At 41.8% G+C, this 17,597-nt stretch overlaps 1 protein-coding gene and 1 long non-coding RNA gene across 2 annotated transcripts in view; both read left to right on the top strand.

Annotated features, from left to right (window-relative positions):
- LOC147548924 (uncharacterized) overlaps positions 1–16,944 on the top strand; it is a 53,514-nt gene extending 36,570 nt beyond the window's left edge. The window contains exon 2 of the long non-coding RNA XR_015238012.1: positions 16,704–16,944. This is a non-coding gene — a long non-coding RNA (uncharacterized LOC147548924). The remainder of the gene's footprint in view (positions 1–16,703) is intronic.
- LOC147548925 (uncharacterized) lies at positions 9,466–12,165 on the top strand. Its single transcript, XM_086666112.1, has 2 exons — positions 9,466–11,885; positions 11,974–12,165. Exons 1-2 carry the CDS (start codon positions 11,003–11,005, stop codon positions 11,988–11,990), a joined length of 900 nt encoding a protein of 299 aa, XP_086522238.1. The 5' UTR covers positions 9,466–11,002; the 3' UTR covers positions 11,991–12,165.
- Positions 16,945–17,597: the final 653 nt, after the last annotated feature.

Here is a 17,597-nt window from a genome sequence, read left to right as displayed (position 1 = left end):
GGTTCGACAAGCCTACGTCCTCGCGCGAACAAGAAATCTTTATTGAAGGATAGATGAAGACGACTCACACAACCCGCAAGTTCGTCCCAAGATGGTACCGTATAGAAATTAACCTTCTATACTAGATCTTCGACGACTGAGAAATTAAACACCGCTCAAGACTATGAACAAATATTCTCTCTCACTTGATCTCTCTCTCTCTCTAGCTCTCTCGAAAGAAGAGTTGTTGTGTTTGATGTTGATGTTGATTACCAATACACAAAACCCCTATATATAGCTTTTTATCCACTGACCATAATAGGAATGGGAAGCCCTGTAGCCAAAATTTAGAAACCAAAGAAACCGACCTCAATCCAATTGATGCCATGAAACCGCCTATTGGCTTTGGCTTGAAACCGCCTACAACAAAACTAAACCGCCAATATCCTATAACGTCTCCTTTTGGAAACTGCCTCAACTGCCTCTTACACTATTTGTTGCTATGGAGCTTCGAATTTTAAATTAAGTTAAAAAAAATAAATGTTTGGAAGATCTCATAAAAGAATTTAGAAGGAACTTTTATAAACTTCAACAAAATCTTTTCTATGGATCTAAACTCCTTCCAAGTATTTTTTTCTTTTCTTCATCTTCTTTTCCAAAACTTTGATTTCTTGATTTCTTCTAATCACTAAACCCTAAAAACACGAAGAACAAGCCTAATATGTTTCAAAGTGATGAAAAATATGCTTTAGGGCTGAAAATTAACTAATTTCTAGGGTTTACAATGTGTTTACTTCTCTTGGGGGGGGATTAATGAATGAAAAAAGTTACTTTGGACGTCCCATGGAAGATGTATCAAAAGTTTCAAGAGATATTTTTCTTATGATTTCTAGGGTTTAGAATGTTTTTTTCCCTCTTTATCTCTCTAACTTTGTTTCTGATTTTAGGAAATAAAAGGGTTCCATGGAAAGTCTTCCATGAAATTTATTCAGTGGAAATGAGAGTTCTGTGGTTTTGTTGTTACTATTCCGGGGAATTACAAGCGCTGCTATTTGGTTGACAACTAACTGCTACGAATATAATATGCAATGAAGAGCTTTTATTTACTCTTTATGTAGTCAAAATGACATTTATACCCTTATGTTGCTAAAATTACATTTTCACCCTTATGCTGTCCAAAATACATTTTTTACCTTTATGTTGTCAAAATTATATTCGTATCCTTTTGTTGTCAAAAATTATTTACACTTGTGTGACTTTGGTAACTTAAGAATAGGAAGGTCAAATTGTTAATAAAACAATATAAAAATGTAACTTTGACCACGTTTGAATAAAATAGAGACTTTATTAATATAAAAGACTAAAAATGTCATTTTAGTATTGTGAGGGTACGAAATCGCGGGTCAAGAAGTCAGCTAGACCGGGTCGTTCACCAGATGTCGAACCTCCACCTGTTAATATTCTTGCGGGCACTGACGACGTCTTTGAGATTTAACGTGTGACAAAAGAGACAAAAACACACGTGACCGTAAGTCCCTTGGGATACCGGGGTGGTGTCGTCCTAAGGGGGTCCGACGGTCAATTCAGTAAGCTTGCAAGCGAAGTAAAATGTACGTGAACAATGTCCTTGGAAATATTGTCGTTGGTTGGTTGGTGGTCGGAGTTTAGTGCGCTCATAGAGTAGCCGAAGCTCGCTCTCTACGAATTTATTAACTTGATTGGAGAGAGATTATGAGGTCTTTCCTTGGCTAGGGAGATCCTCGTAAATGTGGCAAAATAAGGAAGGCCTGGCCTCTAGGAGAGATAAGGTCACTTGCTTATGCTTTGATCGTCAGGAGAGAGAAAAGTAGGCCGTCCTCTTTGGATGAGCAGTCTTTAGGAGAGAGAAATAGGTCGTCCTCCCTAGATCAACGGTTGTCAGGAGAGATAAAAACAGGTTGACCTCCTTTGATGTGTAGTCGTAGGAGAGATAAAGATAAGTCGTCCTCCTTTGAATACAGGTCGACCTCCTTTGATGTGTAGTCGTAGGAGAGATAAAGACAGGTCGTCCTCATTTGAATGCAGGGTTGACCTTCTTTAGTGAGCGGGCGTCAGGAGAGAACAATATGTGTCAACCTCCTTTTGATTAGTCGTATCTGGTTCAATGGATGTTTGGTTAGTCGATCATAGAAAAAAAAAATAGGACAATAGCAAGAGTGGGAGTGTCGTAGACGACTGATTGGTCCCTCTGTGTGAGAGAGAAAGTGGTGATGAACATTCGATGATCGATGATCGAGTGTCTTAGTCGGTAATTCAATGATGAGTATTTTTGTCACCGATCAGATGATCTGTATCATTCTTGGTTCCGTCCTTTTATAGTGTCTTGGATTGACTGTTACCCGGTGATGAGTTGTCATCTTTATTGGAGATAACGCATGGGTTGTCACTATTAATATTGATTTCGTAACCCCCGAACGGATATATCCGAGGTACGGTCATCTTGAATGACTGTAATGTCTCTCCAACGGATATATAGGAGGAGGTTTGTCGAGGATTTGAGGGCGGACCTGTTTATCTAGGGTTGGATGTCTTGTCGTACTTGGGTCTGTCGAGAAGGTGAGGGGAGTCTTCCAAGGCTGGAAGTGCTTACGTATTTCGGCCAGGTGAGGAGGTGAGGGCGGACCTCTTCCTCCGGGGCTGGAAGTGCTCCTTCACTTTGGCGTTCCTTCGGGGTATCCAAAGATGAATGTACACCTCTATTGTCTCACCGAGCATATTGGCGAACATTTTGTTGACTAACCTTTGGTAAGTTTCTCCTGCATTCTTTAGTCCGAATGGCATAACTTTATAACAAAAGATGCCTCTCTCTGTTGTGAAAGAGGTTTTTTCTTGTCTTCGGGGTGCATAAGAATTTGATTGTACCCCGAGAAGGCATCCATGAAGTTGAGAAACTCATGGCCAGCAGTTGCATCTACTAGCATATCTATGTGGCGTAAAGGGAATGAGTCTTTTGGGCATGCCTTGTTTAGATCATTGAAGTCAATGCACACCCTCCATTTCCCGTTTTTCTTTTTTACGACCACAACATTGGCTAACCAGTCAAGGTAGTGGACTTTCCTGACAGACCCAATGTCTAGTAGCTTTTTTACTGCTTCATTTATTACTTTGTTACGTTCAGGTGCAAACCTCCGTCTCTTTTGTCTGACAGGCGGGTGGTCTGGATCGACCTGTAAGCTGTGTGTTGTAATAGACGGGTCTATGCCTGCCATGTCGGCGTGTGACCAAGCAAAATAATCGTGTTGTGTAGTGAGGAAGTCTATCAACTATTTTCTAAGAGTAGGATTTAAGATAGACCCTACCTGTACTTTATGGTCTGGGTAGTCTGGATGGATTTGTACTTCATCCAGCTCCTCTATGCTAGGCCGGTTCGGTTCAGGACTATGTGGTTGTTTGGTCTGTAACTGCTATAAAGGGGTTTTGGGAGATTTTATTATATTTTTATAACAATTACGGGAGGCTCTTTGGTCTCCTTTAATCTCCCTAACTCTCCAAGGTGTAAGGAACAGTATTACCTGATGGAATGTTGAAGGTACTGCTCTCATTGCGTGGATCCATGGTCTGCCTAGGATCATGTTGTAGGCCGACAGAGAGTCCAGCACCACGAATGTGGTCGATAAGTTGAGTCCTCCAGCGTAGACAGGTAGAGATACTTCCCCCAAGGTGTGCTTCAATTCGCCACTAAAGCCAATGAGTATGGTTGCCCGACGACATATGCTTGTCTCGTCTAAGCCCATACCATGTAAAGCATGTCGAAACAGTACATTATCAGATGATCCATTATCAATTAAAATTCTCTTTACCAGAAAGTTAGCAATTGTAAGAGATAGGACGAGAGCGTCATGGTGAGGGTTGACGAGCCCTGTGACTTCGTTGCCTATGAAGTTGATGATCTGATCAGTGCAGGCTGGTGGCGGAGCATCAGTTGAGTGTGTTGCGGGGTTATGAGCTATCCTTGCGCTTCTCTTGGGGGCTGAATGGCTGACTCCGCTTACTTCTGAACCTCCAAAGATCATCGAGCATGTCCTTGTTGGGATTGGCTGCTCGGGCTCCTTCATTTGTTCGTCCCTAAGTGCTAGCGTTCTTTTTTCCTTCGTCTGTTAGCAAGTCCTTGAGGTGCCCTCTTTTCAACAGCTCTGCCACCTCCAACCTCAGGGCTATACAATCTCCAGTGGTATGTCCATGATCTGAATGAAATTCACACCACTTGGAGTTGTCCTTTTTGTCGCTTGGAGTTTTGGTCTTACCTGGCCACCTCATGATATTGCCCATACCTTTCTTCACGGCCACTACCTCGCTGGGTTCAACATTGAGGTTGTACTCTGGGAGTCTTTCCCTGGGAGGAGCATGGACCTTCTCCTCAGGTCGTCTGGTTGGAAGATCTAGAGGTCTCCTGCTCTCTCTCAGATTCGGGCGCCGAGGTGGGTAGGGGTCTCTGTTGCCTCGGTGCTCTGGCCTACGATCAGGTGTCCTGGATCGTTCATCGCTAGATTGACCGTCGTACGAGTACCCCTTACCTCTGTGGGTCTAGTCTTCTTCCCACCTTATCTCTAACCAAGCTTCGGATATCACATCGTCGAGGGTCGTACAGTTGAACTTAGTCAGCTCTTTGTATAACTCTCCATCATGAAGGAGCCCTTTTCTGAAGGCATCCACAGCTTTCTCGGTGTTGCAGTACGGGATCGACACCTTCTCCCTGTTGAATCTTCCCACGTACTCTCTAAGAGGCTCGCCTCCCCTCTGTTGTATTCGGTATGGATCGCCAGATAATTTCTCTATCTTCTTGCTACTAGCGAACTGCTCAAGAAAGGTATCAGTCAGTTGTGCGAAAGATGAAATACAGTTGTTAGGAAGATTGGTGTACCACTACAAGGCTGGGCCAACGAGGCTAGAGCTGAAGCTCTTACACATGCATGCCTCTCTTAGGTCTCTTGGTATTGTAGCGGTGAACATAAGTTGCTTGTAAGAAGCAATGTGGTCGGCTGGGTCAGGCGTACCATCATACATCTTCATATTCGGGAAATTAAACTTTCTGGGCATTTCAACAAAAGCAATGACGTCTACAAATGGTGAGTCGGCATAACTTTGGGGCAGAACCTTTTTAAAGGGAGTCGGAACCCCAAGTATGCGCGTAACTAAAGCCTCTAGGTCTGCTAGCCTTTTAGTTAAGCTCTGCTCTAGAGAATTATCTCTAGGGGAGTACGGGTGTGTAGGGATGTTAATCCCATTAGCCTCCAACATAGGTACGGTAAGTAAGCGAGGAAGAGCAAAGGAGTGGAGTGCAGTCGTGGTCTGCGTTGCTGGATGTTGGTTGTCATCCAGGTTTGGTTGAGTGACTGGTCGGCTTGAAGTACCGCCCACTTTCGTCCTGGTTGACTGGTCCGGAGCTGTTGAGCGGAGGATTGGTTAGTTCGCCATGCCCCTTGCTTCGGTGGTCCTTTCAGTCTGTTCTTCGAGATTCAGCTCTGTCTGTCTAGGGGCAACTGGCCTTCCAGGTGGTACGACTACAGACAGCTTCGTGATCTTTTCTTGTAGTAATTGATTCTCGACTTTGACCAGGATGTTCTCCTCTTCCACGACTCTGTACCTTTGCGTGTTCCCTTGCATTTAAGCTGTTAGAAATGCAAGTTGGGATGCTACGTCGAGTGGAGTGTTGGGTATCTCTTGTGCCATTGGGGTAACCTCAGTAATTAGTAGTCGGGCCCCTTCCTCTAGCACCAAACTGTGAGGGTACGAAATCGCGGGTCAAGAAGTCAGCTGGACCTGGGCGTTGACCGCATGTCTGTTATGCCAATCGGGGTTTAATGTGAACAATACGAGTAATCAAAGACAAGCAATAGGAATAGTAAAGAACAATCAAGAACATAACACAGAGATTTACGTGGTTCGGTTGGTGAGACCTACTCCACGACGACAACGACGTGATGATTTCCACTATGATAAGCAAACAAGTTTACACAAGAGATTCATGAGATTGTGCTTACTTATATCTCCTTAGGGTTTAGTTTATATAGCCACTAAACCCTAATCCCACCGCCTCACCAACTCTCTACAACCGACTCTCTTTACAACCGACATTATACACGAATAACATTAATCACCGACATAAGCATAGCTTCCGCATTCCAGCTCTGTCTCGGAGTCCAGCTCTGCCTCACAGGCCTGCTTCGTATACCAGCTCTTGCCTTGTAACCGGGTTGGCAGGTCGTAAACCTGGTTCGATACCAATCCATATTCGAGTGACTTCCAACAATGTTGAACCTCCAACAGTTAATATTTTTGCGAGCACCGACGACGTCTTTGGGCTTTAACCTGTGATAAAAAGAGACAAAAACACACGTGACTGTAAGTCCCTTGGGACACCAGGATGGTGCTGGCGTAAGGGGGCTCCGACGGTCAAGACAGTAAGCTTGCAAGAGAAGTAAAATGTACGTGAACGATGTCCTTGGAAATATTACCGTTGGTTGGTTGGTGGTCGGAGTTTAGGCACAGCTCGTAGAGTGGACGGAGCTCGCTCTCTACGAATTGAATGACTTGATTGGAGAGAGATTATGAGGTCTATCCTTGGCTAAGGCGATCCTCGTAAATGTGGCAAAATAAGGAAGGCCCAACCTCTAGGAGAGATAAGGTCACTTGTTTATGCTTTGGTCGCTAGGAGAGAGAAAAGTAGGTCGTCCTCTTTGGATGAGAAGTCTTTAGGAGAGAGAAATAAGTCGTCCACCCTTAATGAACGGTTGTCAGGAGAGATAAAAATAGGTCGTCCTCCTTTGAATATAGGTCAACCTCCTTTGATGTGTAGTGGTAGGAGAGATAAAGATAAGTCGTCCTCCTTTGAATGTAGATCGACCTCCTTTGATGTGTAGTCGTAGGAGAGATTAAGACAGGTCATCCTCATTTCAATGTAGGTCGGTCTTCTTTAGTGAGCGGTCGTCAGGAGAGAGAAATATGTGTTAACCTCCTTTTGATCAGTCGTGTATGGTTCAATGGATGTTTGGTTAGTCGATCACATAGAAAGAATAGGACGATAGCAAAAGTGGGAGTGTCGTAGAAGACTAATTGGCGCCTCTGTGTGAGAGAGAAAGTGGTGATGAATATTCGATGATCGATGATCGAGTGTATTAGTCGTTAATTCGTTTTTATCTCCGATCGGACGATATGTATCATTCTTGGTTCCGTCCTTTTATAGTGTCATTCTTTACTGGTGGTAACTGATGTGACACTAAAATGTCACATTTGGAGAGCCTAACTTAGACTAATTATTCCTTTTCGAGTGTTATCAATAATATTTTATGTGTTTTTCATGTTAGGTACCTATTTTGGAGTTAGACATGAAAATCGGAATAAAGGGAGCGAATCATCACTATCATTTCATGTGCCGAAAATGAGAGAAAAAGACTTCAAGCAAATAAAATGACAAGTATAGTCAATGACGAGTCCGACGGTGAAAACGGTATTCAATTCGGAGTCCGGACGGGGAAGATGTGGAAAAAAGAAGTCCGAGGGTATTCTAGTCCGTTGTAAGAATTTGAAGATGTAGAGACAAGGATGAAGTGAAGGAGTTGAAGGAGATGTCCTTCGACCAAGGTGACAATGCGAACAATTTGTCGGATAGGACAATTGATGTGGAAGATCATCAAGTCCGATTGATTTAGGGATCGTAGAGTTGTAGCTAGAGACCAACTACGATCGTCGAATTACGAAGTAATTCGCGGCTAACTTCGATCGGATCCTACAACGGGTTACACATAAGAGTGACAAATTGATCTAGGATATGACTAGTGGGAGTGAGATATAATCATGGGAGTGTCCCATAAACATATCTCATAGGCCTAAAAAGGAATTAGGCAAAGATAGTACAAAAAGGCCAAAAACAGGGTTTTTGGGCCTAGACCGGTTCGGGTACTTCTAGGACTCGGATTGGGCTGAATTTTGGAGGGTTAGTTGCTGATATAATAAACATTATATCTGCCAATTTTCGTGGTGTTAGGGCACCTCCTCCTTAGGGAATTGAGAAAATACCAATAGTTGCTATTTTCGACTATTTCCCTAAATCTTATTCTAAAGGGTGTTTTAGGAAACCTAAAAGGAGGTGGATTCTTATTAGGGTTCTATATAAACACTCTTAGGGCAGAGAATAAGGTGTGGAATTTCTCTCTAAGCTTTCTTACTCTACCACATCAAGTAGAGAGGAGAAAGTGAGCTAATTCCCAAGCTATCTTCTAGTCAAGCAAGAAGAAGGTCTTCTTATTATCCAACCACCATTGGTGTGCTAGCTATACAACAAGGTGGGAGATCAAATTGATTGCTCGTGTCCCAAGTAGAGGAGCTACACTTGAAGCTCTTGGTCTTCTTCAATCAATTCAACTAGTTCGAGGGAAAGGCGATTAAGGTAATCTACTATCTCCATTAGATTAATTACTAGTTTTGCATGTGATCCTGGGAATACTAGTGTAGACATTAGATGTCATATTTCCGCTATAAACACTAGTAGAAGGGTATAAATCCCTACAGTGGCGTCAGAGCCTCTTGCCATTAACTCGTCTTTGCTAAGAATCGAACTAATTAATATGCTTAATAGTTTGAAAATTGAGTTTATAAAAGTATTTTAAAAGATGTTTTTAAAAGTATTTTAAACTCATAATTTGATGGGATTCAATAAATTTTCAAATTGAGAATCAAATTGATGATTAAAAGTGTTTTAAAAGACTCAATTTCATTGAATTTCAAACTAATCCATGCTTGATTATGTTGATAGTTATATTTAAAAGGTTTTAAACATAAAATTTGATTAATTATGAATTGGATTCAAAGATTTTTCAAAATTGATTTCAAAATTGTTCTTTGAAAAATTTCAAAAACCTAGATTTTGATCCAAAATTGGTTTGATTAAGAGTTGTTTTTTAAATTTTGGAAACTTTTGAAAAACAAAGATTTGGAATTTTAGAAATGTTCTAAAAAGAGTAGTTTTGAGTTTGGGAAACTCTCAAAACGAATTTGGAAAAATTTAAAAAGTTTCTAAAAGTTTTGAAAAATTTTAGAAGTGTTCTAAAAGGAATTTCAAAAATTTAAGAAAAGTTTTAAAATTGGAAAATAGCAACTTAAAGTTGCATAAGAAAAAAAAAAAAATTTTCTTTTTGGAAACTAGGGTTTTGAAAAACCCTAGTGTCCGGCCAGGAAGCTTCCTGGCCGGACCAGAAGCTCCTGGATGCGTCCTCTGGACGCGTCCAGAGCAGCTGCTGAGACGTGTCTTGAAGACGCGACCAGCAGCTGCGACAGAAGCTTCTGGACGCGTCTTGAAGACGCGTCCAGAGCAGCTACTAAGGACGCGTCTTGAAGACGCGACCAGCAGCTGCGACAGAAGCTTCTGGACGCGTCTTGAAGACGCGTCCAGAGCAGCTACTAAGGACGCGTCTTGAAGACGCGTCCAGGTCGCGTCTAAGACGCGTCCAGGTCGCGTCTAAGACGCGACCAGCAGCTGCGAAGGAGCTTCCTGGACGCGTCTAGGACGCGTCCAGAGCACTCGACCAGACGCGTCTTGGAGACGCGTCTGGGAGGTTCTGGGTGTCTCGGACTAGTCCGAGACACCTAGTGCTGGTCCGGTCCAGTACCAGACACGTCTAGAACGCGTCTGGTACATGGACTAGCGTCCTGGCTCCGGCCAGGACGAGACCAGGCCTTGATAGGCCTCGGCCAGGACATGCCGGCCCTATGGGCCGTGCTATGTCCGGACCTTGTCCGAGCCCTTTTTGGGCTTGGGCCGGGACTTGTCTAGGACTTGTCCCGGGCTTTTTCGAGGCTTTTCGGACCACGAAAAGGGACCATCATTCGAGTGGGAGTTTTTGCCAAAAATTATTTTCCGATTCCAACCAAATAATTCCAAAATCAATCCGGGCCATCCAAGAGCCCAAAACGGATTTCTCTTTAAATTGATTTATGAAATCATTAAGAATCGAACCAATATTTTTTCCGAAATTGACCCGGGCTTTCTCGAGCCCAAAACGGAGTTTTTCTAAAACATGATTTTAATCAAAAAACATAAAACCGGAAAGCACCATTAGTTGAATTCTTCGAATTTAGACTTAAGGTCCGCAATGTGACATGTGATGTCAACAAAAGTATCTCCCAAGATAATCATGCATATATAATTCTTAGCCTTGATATATTATATGATTGCATGTGATGTGAATGCGGGAAACTAGTATGGCCATAGATTTATTTCCTTATCCTTGTTTTAAGCACGGATGGGTGCATGCTTTGTAATTAATTTTAATTTCAAGTTTATACGATCTGCGAATCGTTAGAGTCTTGTAATTAGAGTTTAGGGTCTATGAGTCCATTGAAGAAACTCGAGGATGAAAATCAAAGGCGAGTGGGAGAAATCAATGGAGGTTCAAAGATGGCGATCCAAGACGAACCAAAAGGCGAAACAAGAAAAAAACCAAGGGAGATTAGATCTTCTAGGTTAGGGGCCATACTAGGATCCATGTCTGCTTGATTTACTTTCTCGCGCGCATTTACTTACTTATTTACGCTTTATGTCGTGGATGTTAGTTAGGCTAAATAGTTCACTATAACAAACGCCAGACTAGCGTAAAAGTCCCCAAAAGTAATCTTGAGTAATCGCCTATCCAGATTAAGACACTCGTTGCGCCCTTGTTCGAGGAAGGTGGGTCGGCCTTCGCAGAGTACCTCCTCTACCTTGGGACAATGCGGGTAGGCCTATAGAAGAGGCCTACACGTCTAAATGGTTCTACTCAACGAGATCAGCAAGAGAGTCTTGGATACTCGAGGCAAAAGGATAGATTAGTCATTCATTAATGAAATCTATCAACCAAGAGTCATAAGGTATGATCAGTGAAGTAGTTCACTCACCCGGAACGACGGAGTCAAAGGGTAGGGCCTTCGTCCGCTTTACTTCGAAGAACTGGGGTCTTGGAATCACTTATTCGATCGGGGACGATTTTTATTGAATAATGTGGGAAAACTAATGCTTTTCAAAACGATAACGAGTTTTAAAACTTTGCCATTACTTTATGTAGTTTTAAAGATGACACAAGGAAACATGTTCGACCTTGGAACGTACCTAAGGAAGGTGTTAAACGAAAACATCCATGAAGGAAGGAATCGGGAGATACTTCAAATATTGGATGGAGAGTTTAAAAACAAGCTAAATGTCTCAGACTATCCATTTTCAAAATTGGATTTTCTGACTGCTAAAGAAACAGAGCATCAAGAGGATGATCAAAAGAGGGCAGAACCAGAATCAATGACTTCTCGGTTGTTATCAGCCATGGAGGCTACTCTTAACGAGAAACCTCTGAACATGGAAGTCCCCTCCATTACTCCGAAAACTGAGGATTCAATCCGAAGCAAAGCGAGAGTGGAGAGGTTTGATGCAACCAGTAAATTATTGCGTCTGCGCCTCGAGAAAGGAAAACCAGTAGGTCCTCATGTTCGGCAAATGATAGAACTCTTTGCTAAACTAGAAGAGCTGGGTTCTCCTGTTAGCCAATCGGCGGCTAATGACATGATCCTCTATTCACTTCATGAAGGGTTCAATCTATTTAAGATGGAATATGCGATGAATGGATGGAACAAGCCTTTAGAGGAACTTGATGCAATGCTTCAGGCAGCAGAACGACTAACAATGGACTTGGAGCCAAAGAATAAGATTCTTGTGGCTCAAGAGAACAAGAGGCAGAAGAAGAAACCCGCGTTAAAAGGAAAAGGCAAACGTATTGCTAAACCTCAAAACAAAGGTATTCAATCTACGTCAAGATGTTTCTACTGCAGTAGCATAGGCCACTGGAAAAGAAACTGCCCTAAGTTCTTGGAGGACAAAAAGAATGGAACAGTAGCTTCCAATTCAGGTATAAACAGTTAACTTATCAAATACTGTAAAATTCCCAGATTATGGTATGTAATACCTAAAATTGCCCTTTCATTGTGAATGTACAGGCGCAGCTGGGAACTGAGTATTTGGCTAAGGAAGACAAGATCCAAGAGGGAGCAGAAGCCTCGACTGCTAAGGATGCTGAAAGGGATCGAAGTCTACTTTAGGCACTATTCTAGATTAATCGTTTTTCTTGTTTTTTAACATCATCTCTGTACTAAGTATTATGGAGAATCAATAAAGAATTTTATTTCTAAATTGAGATGTTAATAAGTGCTAAGTTTAACAAACTATACCAAAAGATTCTAAACTTGGTCAAAAACCTATAAGATAGGTTCATCCCAATCGAAAGGGATGAGGACAACAAGTCCACTATAACCAAAACATGAATCAAACTGACAAGAAAGAAAGCCTTGAGTCAAAAACAGAGATTGATCTTCAAACGTACTTCTAACCTATCCATATTTGGAGTGTCCAAAAGGATTAAGATGAAGAACACGAATCAAACTCTATCCTCCAAAATCCATTTAGTCTAGACATAGCTTCTCACAAAACTACCAAAATTCCGTCTAACAGCTAAGCTTGTAAAAGCATTACAAAACTAGCTAATATCTGACGCAATTTCTTTTAAAAGAAATTTGGGCTTCTTCCATAACTAATCAAGAGAACAAAGTGTTTGTTGCTCATGATAGTATTCTTCTAATAATTAGCACACCTAGTAGTTTGGGAGAAAACACTAATTATTAAAAGAATAAGTGGGAGAAAAGTACAAGTCGATTTAATTCGATCATGAGAAAAATCATGGAGGGTCATGAAGAACAATCATGAAACTTGTACAAGTCGATTAAATTCGACCAAGAGCAACAAACTGCGACTCCTTGGAAAAGGAAAGGTTAAAGATATGATCTTATAAACCCACCGCACAAAAGCGAATGTCATTCGCCGGAGAACTCTCAAAACAAGTGAAAGTGTCTCTAAAGGAATATCTCAAAGTAGTTGAGAAAATTCCAAATTGTTGTTCAAAAGCCCTAAAAGGTCAAATCTCAAAGACACAGAAAATAAAGGTTATTTCTGAAGAGATAAAAGACCTGCGCAGAAACGGAAACTGACTCTAGATTTTGGCTAGAAGCCAAAGTCATCGTGGAATCCATATCTCGTCAAGACATGAAGCTTGATAATTTAAGTCAACAAAAGACCTAAATTGGTTTTCCAAAATAGAAAACTGAGAAGGATGGAAACATTCGTGTTTCCCGAAACGAGACAAGAAGAATAAAGATTCTTCCAATCAAGTTATGTCCACAAGCATGCTTCAGAAATCTATCGACGGATTAAAAGCACGCAAGAGTTAGAATCTTCGATTCAAAAGGCAACCAGAGAAATTTGATTCCTGGAGAATGAAGAAAATCTTGAATCACGAGTTTCAAGAAGGTAAGTGGGAGTAAACAAACCTTCCGGGTCCGTATGCAGAGTACATACAAAAGATTGAGTACGACATAAGGTGTTGTATAACAGTAACGAACTGACTCAATAAAGGACCACACACAAAAGGATAAAATGCCATTTTGGGCATCTGAAGATCTATAAGCATAGATCAAAAGGATGATAGGATTAGAGAGACTCAGTACGCTGAGATGCTTGAGATCCGAAACAGAAAATCTAAGACTCGGAAAGTCTAAAAGAATTTCGACCCAAAAACTCATGACAGAGGGCGTTGCAAAACTCGGAGTCTAAAAAAACACCGATGAGCTAGCACGCATGAGAGAGACATTTATGTTCGAAAACATAAAGTCAATCATGTTGGACATGATTAGCATTTAAACATCCGAATTCGGATTGGAAAACCGAAACACTACTTAGTACATCCTAGAAGGCTAAAGGATGAAGTAGTACAAAGTTGAACATGTCATCGTAGCAAACTTCCAGACATGGAAGGAAAGTAGGCTAAAAGTGTTTTTAAGCCGGGAACTGTTGCAAATACTACACAAAGAATTAAAGGCCTTAACTCTAGTAAAGATTACTAGATATTATCAAGATTGAAGATAGTAATCTTCAAATTAATTGATAATAAGCAAAGTTTAAAACCGACTACCACGGTAGTCAAACTAAACTGTCACCTTAGACATAGTATGAGATTCATACACAGTCTAAGGCATGAGGTATAATTTTAAACCTCGACAAGTAAAACTAAGTGGGTAAAATGAGTTTTACGGAAGAGGCTCAGATTTACAACTCTCGTTATCAGAAATAATAAGAATTATTTCACCAGTCGTCTAAACTTGGTTTAGTGTTTAAACGACAGTCCATCGATAATAAAACATTCCGAATAGGTTTGTCAGATACGTGATCTGATGAATGAAACCCTATTAAGTGAACTTGGAATAATTATTATCAAAAATCCCTGGTCCAGGTCATTGCATGGACAACAATGACTCACGAAGACTAGCACGGGAGTCGATGGGATAGCGCAGTTTCATGGGCTATATGAATAGTATATTCTATTCGACTACGTGGGTGTGTAAAAGGTTTATACACTGGATAACCCTCAAATGAGAAGTACATCACTCGTGATGAACGTCAATACTTCTCATAAAGACAATTGGAGAGATTCCTCAAAACATGAGTGCTCCACTCATCTTATGTAAGGAATGCCCGACTTTGGTTCCGTTAAACGCCGCGCCGTAAAAGGAGGTTATAAAGACGGATACTGGGAAGGACAGGATAGACATGAAGTTAAGTGGGAGCGCAAGAATGGATTGTGTCACCCTAATCACATTAGGTACAAAGTGTCTCAAGGCCACTTGATGAGTAGCAACTGAAAATGCGTGGCCGCGCTCAAACGGATTAAAGTTAATCGTTTGTCTTTTACAGTTGTACTCGGATATCAAGAAAGTTTGAATGACGTGACGTATCAGATGGGATACTAAATTGACACGGGAATCGAGGCATTGCACTTGTTCTAAGTCCAAGTGGGAGTCTGAAGGAGTTGAAGGAGATGTCCTTCGACCAAGGTGACAATGCGAACAATTTGTCGGATAGGACAATTGATGTGGAAGATCATCAAGTCCGATTGATTTAGGGATCGTAGAGTTGTAGCTAGAGATCAACTACGATCGTCGAATTACGAAGTAATTCGCGGCTAACTTCGATCGGATCCTACAACGGGTTACACATAAGAGTGACAAATTGATCTAGGATATGACTAGTGGGAGTGAGATATAATCATGGGAGTGTCCCATAAACATATCTCATAGGCCTAAAAAGGAATTAGGCAAAGATAGTACAAAAAGGCCAAAAACAGAGTTTTTGGGCCTAGACCGGTTCGGGTACTTCTAGGACTCGGATTGGGCTGAATTTTTGAGGGTTAGTTGCTGATATAATAAACATTATATCTTCCAATTTTCGTGGTGTTTGGGCACCTCCTCCTTAGGTAATTGAGAAAATACCAATAGTTGCTATTTTCGACTATTTCCCTAAATCTTATTCTAAAGGGTGTTTTAGGAAACCTAAAAGGAGGTGGATTCTTATTAGGGTTCTATATAAACACTCTTAGGGCAGAGAATAAGGTGTGGAATTTCTCTCTAAGCTTTTTCTTACTCTACCACATCAAGTAGAGAGGAGAAAGTGAGCTAATTCCCAAGCTATCTTCTAGTCAAGCAAGAAGAAGGTCTTCTTATTATCCAACCACCATTGGTGTGCTAGCTATACAACAAGGTGGGAGATCAAATTGATTGCTCGTGTCCCAAGTAGAGGAGCTGCACTTGAAGCTCTTGGTCTTCTTCAATCAATTCAACTAGTTCGAGGGAAAGGCGATTAAGGTAATCTACTATCTCCATTAGATTAATTACTAGTTTTGCATGTGATCCTGGGAATACTAGTGTAGACATTAGATGTCATATTTCCGCTATAAACACTAGTAGAAGGGTATAAATCCCTACATGGAGGCACTTTCTTTGTTTCTAAATCAAAGCCCAAAACCAAGTCCAAGCCCAAGAAATATTAAGAGAAGAAGAATTGGGTAGAGATTTTATAGGCACCCATTTGTGGTCTAAAGTCTTAGTCAAGTTTGACTAAGTCTAGGGTTTGACTCAAGTTAGAGTAAGGGGGCAAAGGCTACTATTCATCTTCTTCTTCATTCATCAACTACACAACTTGGAAGGGAGAGAGAAAAAAGGTGCTAGGGTAGTGCTTGAAGTTTTAGGGTTTCTAGAGCTTGAAGTTTGAAGAGAAAGGCAAGAGAGAAGGTGAAGGGGGACCGGCCAAGCTAGGCCGGCCAGCACTAAGGCCGGCCAAAGCTTGGCCGGAACAGCAGCTCGGGAAAGCATGGAGCACGGGAAGCACGAGCAAGACGCGTCCTCAGCAGCAGCAGCTTCCACGGGACGCGTCTGAGCTCGGTTGTGCACATTCCAAGGCTCGAGACAGTTGCTCGTGTGGAGGGACAGCAGCTCGGGTTTCTTCATGAGCTCGGGATGAAGTGTACCAGCTCGGGACGGGCATTGGAGAGCTCGGCCGGAAGCTATCTTGCTCGGGACGAAGCTCACAAGCACGGGACGGCTGCACTCGGCTCGGAACAGTACATCTCTTGGCCGGATCTAGGGTTTTGGCCGGATTTAGTCACCTTCTTTGGCCGGAGTTTTCTAGGGTTTCCGGCCACTTTATTGGTTCGAAACCTTAGGGCTTTTGCTCCCCATCATCTTGGCTAGCTTCCCATGTAGTTTGACTTGATTTTGAGATAGAAATTTCTAGAGAGAGAAAGCTAGGGTTAGCTTTAATGGAGGTTGTGTTCTAAATGGAGAAGATGATGGTGGTCGCTATGGGGAACCCAGAATTTGCTAAGGGGAGATCGGCTGAACCTTAAAGACTCATATTTTCCGACGATCTTAGCCTCGAACCACATCGAAAAAGGGGGATTCTCTCACCATTTCCTTTCCATTTCTTATTAAATCGCCATGTTAGCTAACTTTAGTGTGTCGATGAAATGTGATGAATTCATGATTATGTTTAATATGATTTGATGTTTTGATTATGAATTGATGTTCATTTAATTCGATTATCGTTTTGATCGTATTTTCATGTGTCTTGTCATGCACTTCACATAGTTAGGCGACTAGACAACACTTTCGTTGACTCGGGATTAATCGATTATGATGTTTGTTTGACTAAGTATGATCTCCGGATATACGTAGTGCTTATAGACATCACTTTAGGAGTCGAATACCGATTGTACCTCGACACATCAAATCGGACTACACATAGTCGTAGGTTTATCACTATGGATTCCCGGACTTCGACACCTCTCTCGCTTATTTGTCGCCCGAATCGAGTCTTACCGTCTCCCGACTCTTGTTCCTCCGAACTCTTCTCTCGAATCTCTCTCGCCCGTTTACATTGATTGTTTAGTTTAGTTTACTTGTTTTCTTCTTTTGTTTACTTATTCGATCAAATACCCCCATTATCTTTGTTTCTTTCCTTTTTAGTCTAAGTTAGCTTGTAATATCTAGACCGAGAGATAAGACCCTTCGATATCCAAACTACCTTCCTATCCTTGGATCGATCCCGGCTTTGCCGGATTACTACTTGATACCTCCGCTTGGGTGTGCAACCTTTTCGGGTGCATCAAGTTTTTGGCGCCGCTGCCGGGGATAGGTTTAGTAGTTTAGATATCGTTTACGTGTTTTGTTCATTAGTGTAG

Source organism: Eschscholzia californica, unplaced genomic scaffold (assembly GCF_041429995.1).
Source record: "Eschscholzia californica isolate CP2 unplaced genomic scaffold, dmEscCali1.0.p SCAF_3, whole genome shotgun sequence".
Taxonomy (NCBI): domain Eukaryota; kingdom Viridiplantae; phylum Streptophyta; class Magnoliopsida; order Ranunculales; family Papaveraceae; genus Eschscholzia; species Eschscholzia californica.
This window is presented reverse-complemented; position numbering and strand designations above follow the sequence as displayed.

Excerpts from the sequence above, each read along its gene's own strand:
- LOC147548925 (XM_086666112.1), top strand. The coding sequence starts at position 11,003 with ATGCTTTTCAAAACGATAACGAGTTTTAAAACTTTGCCATTACTTTAT.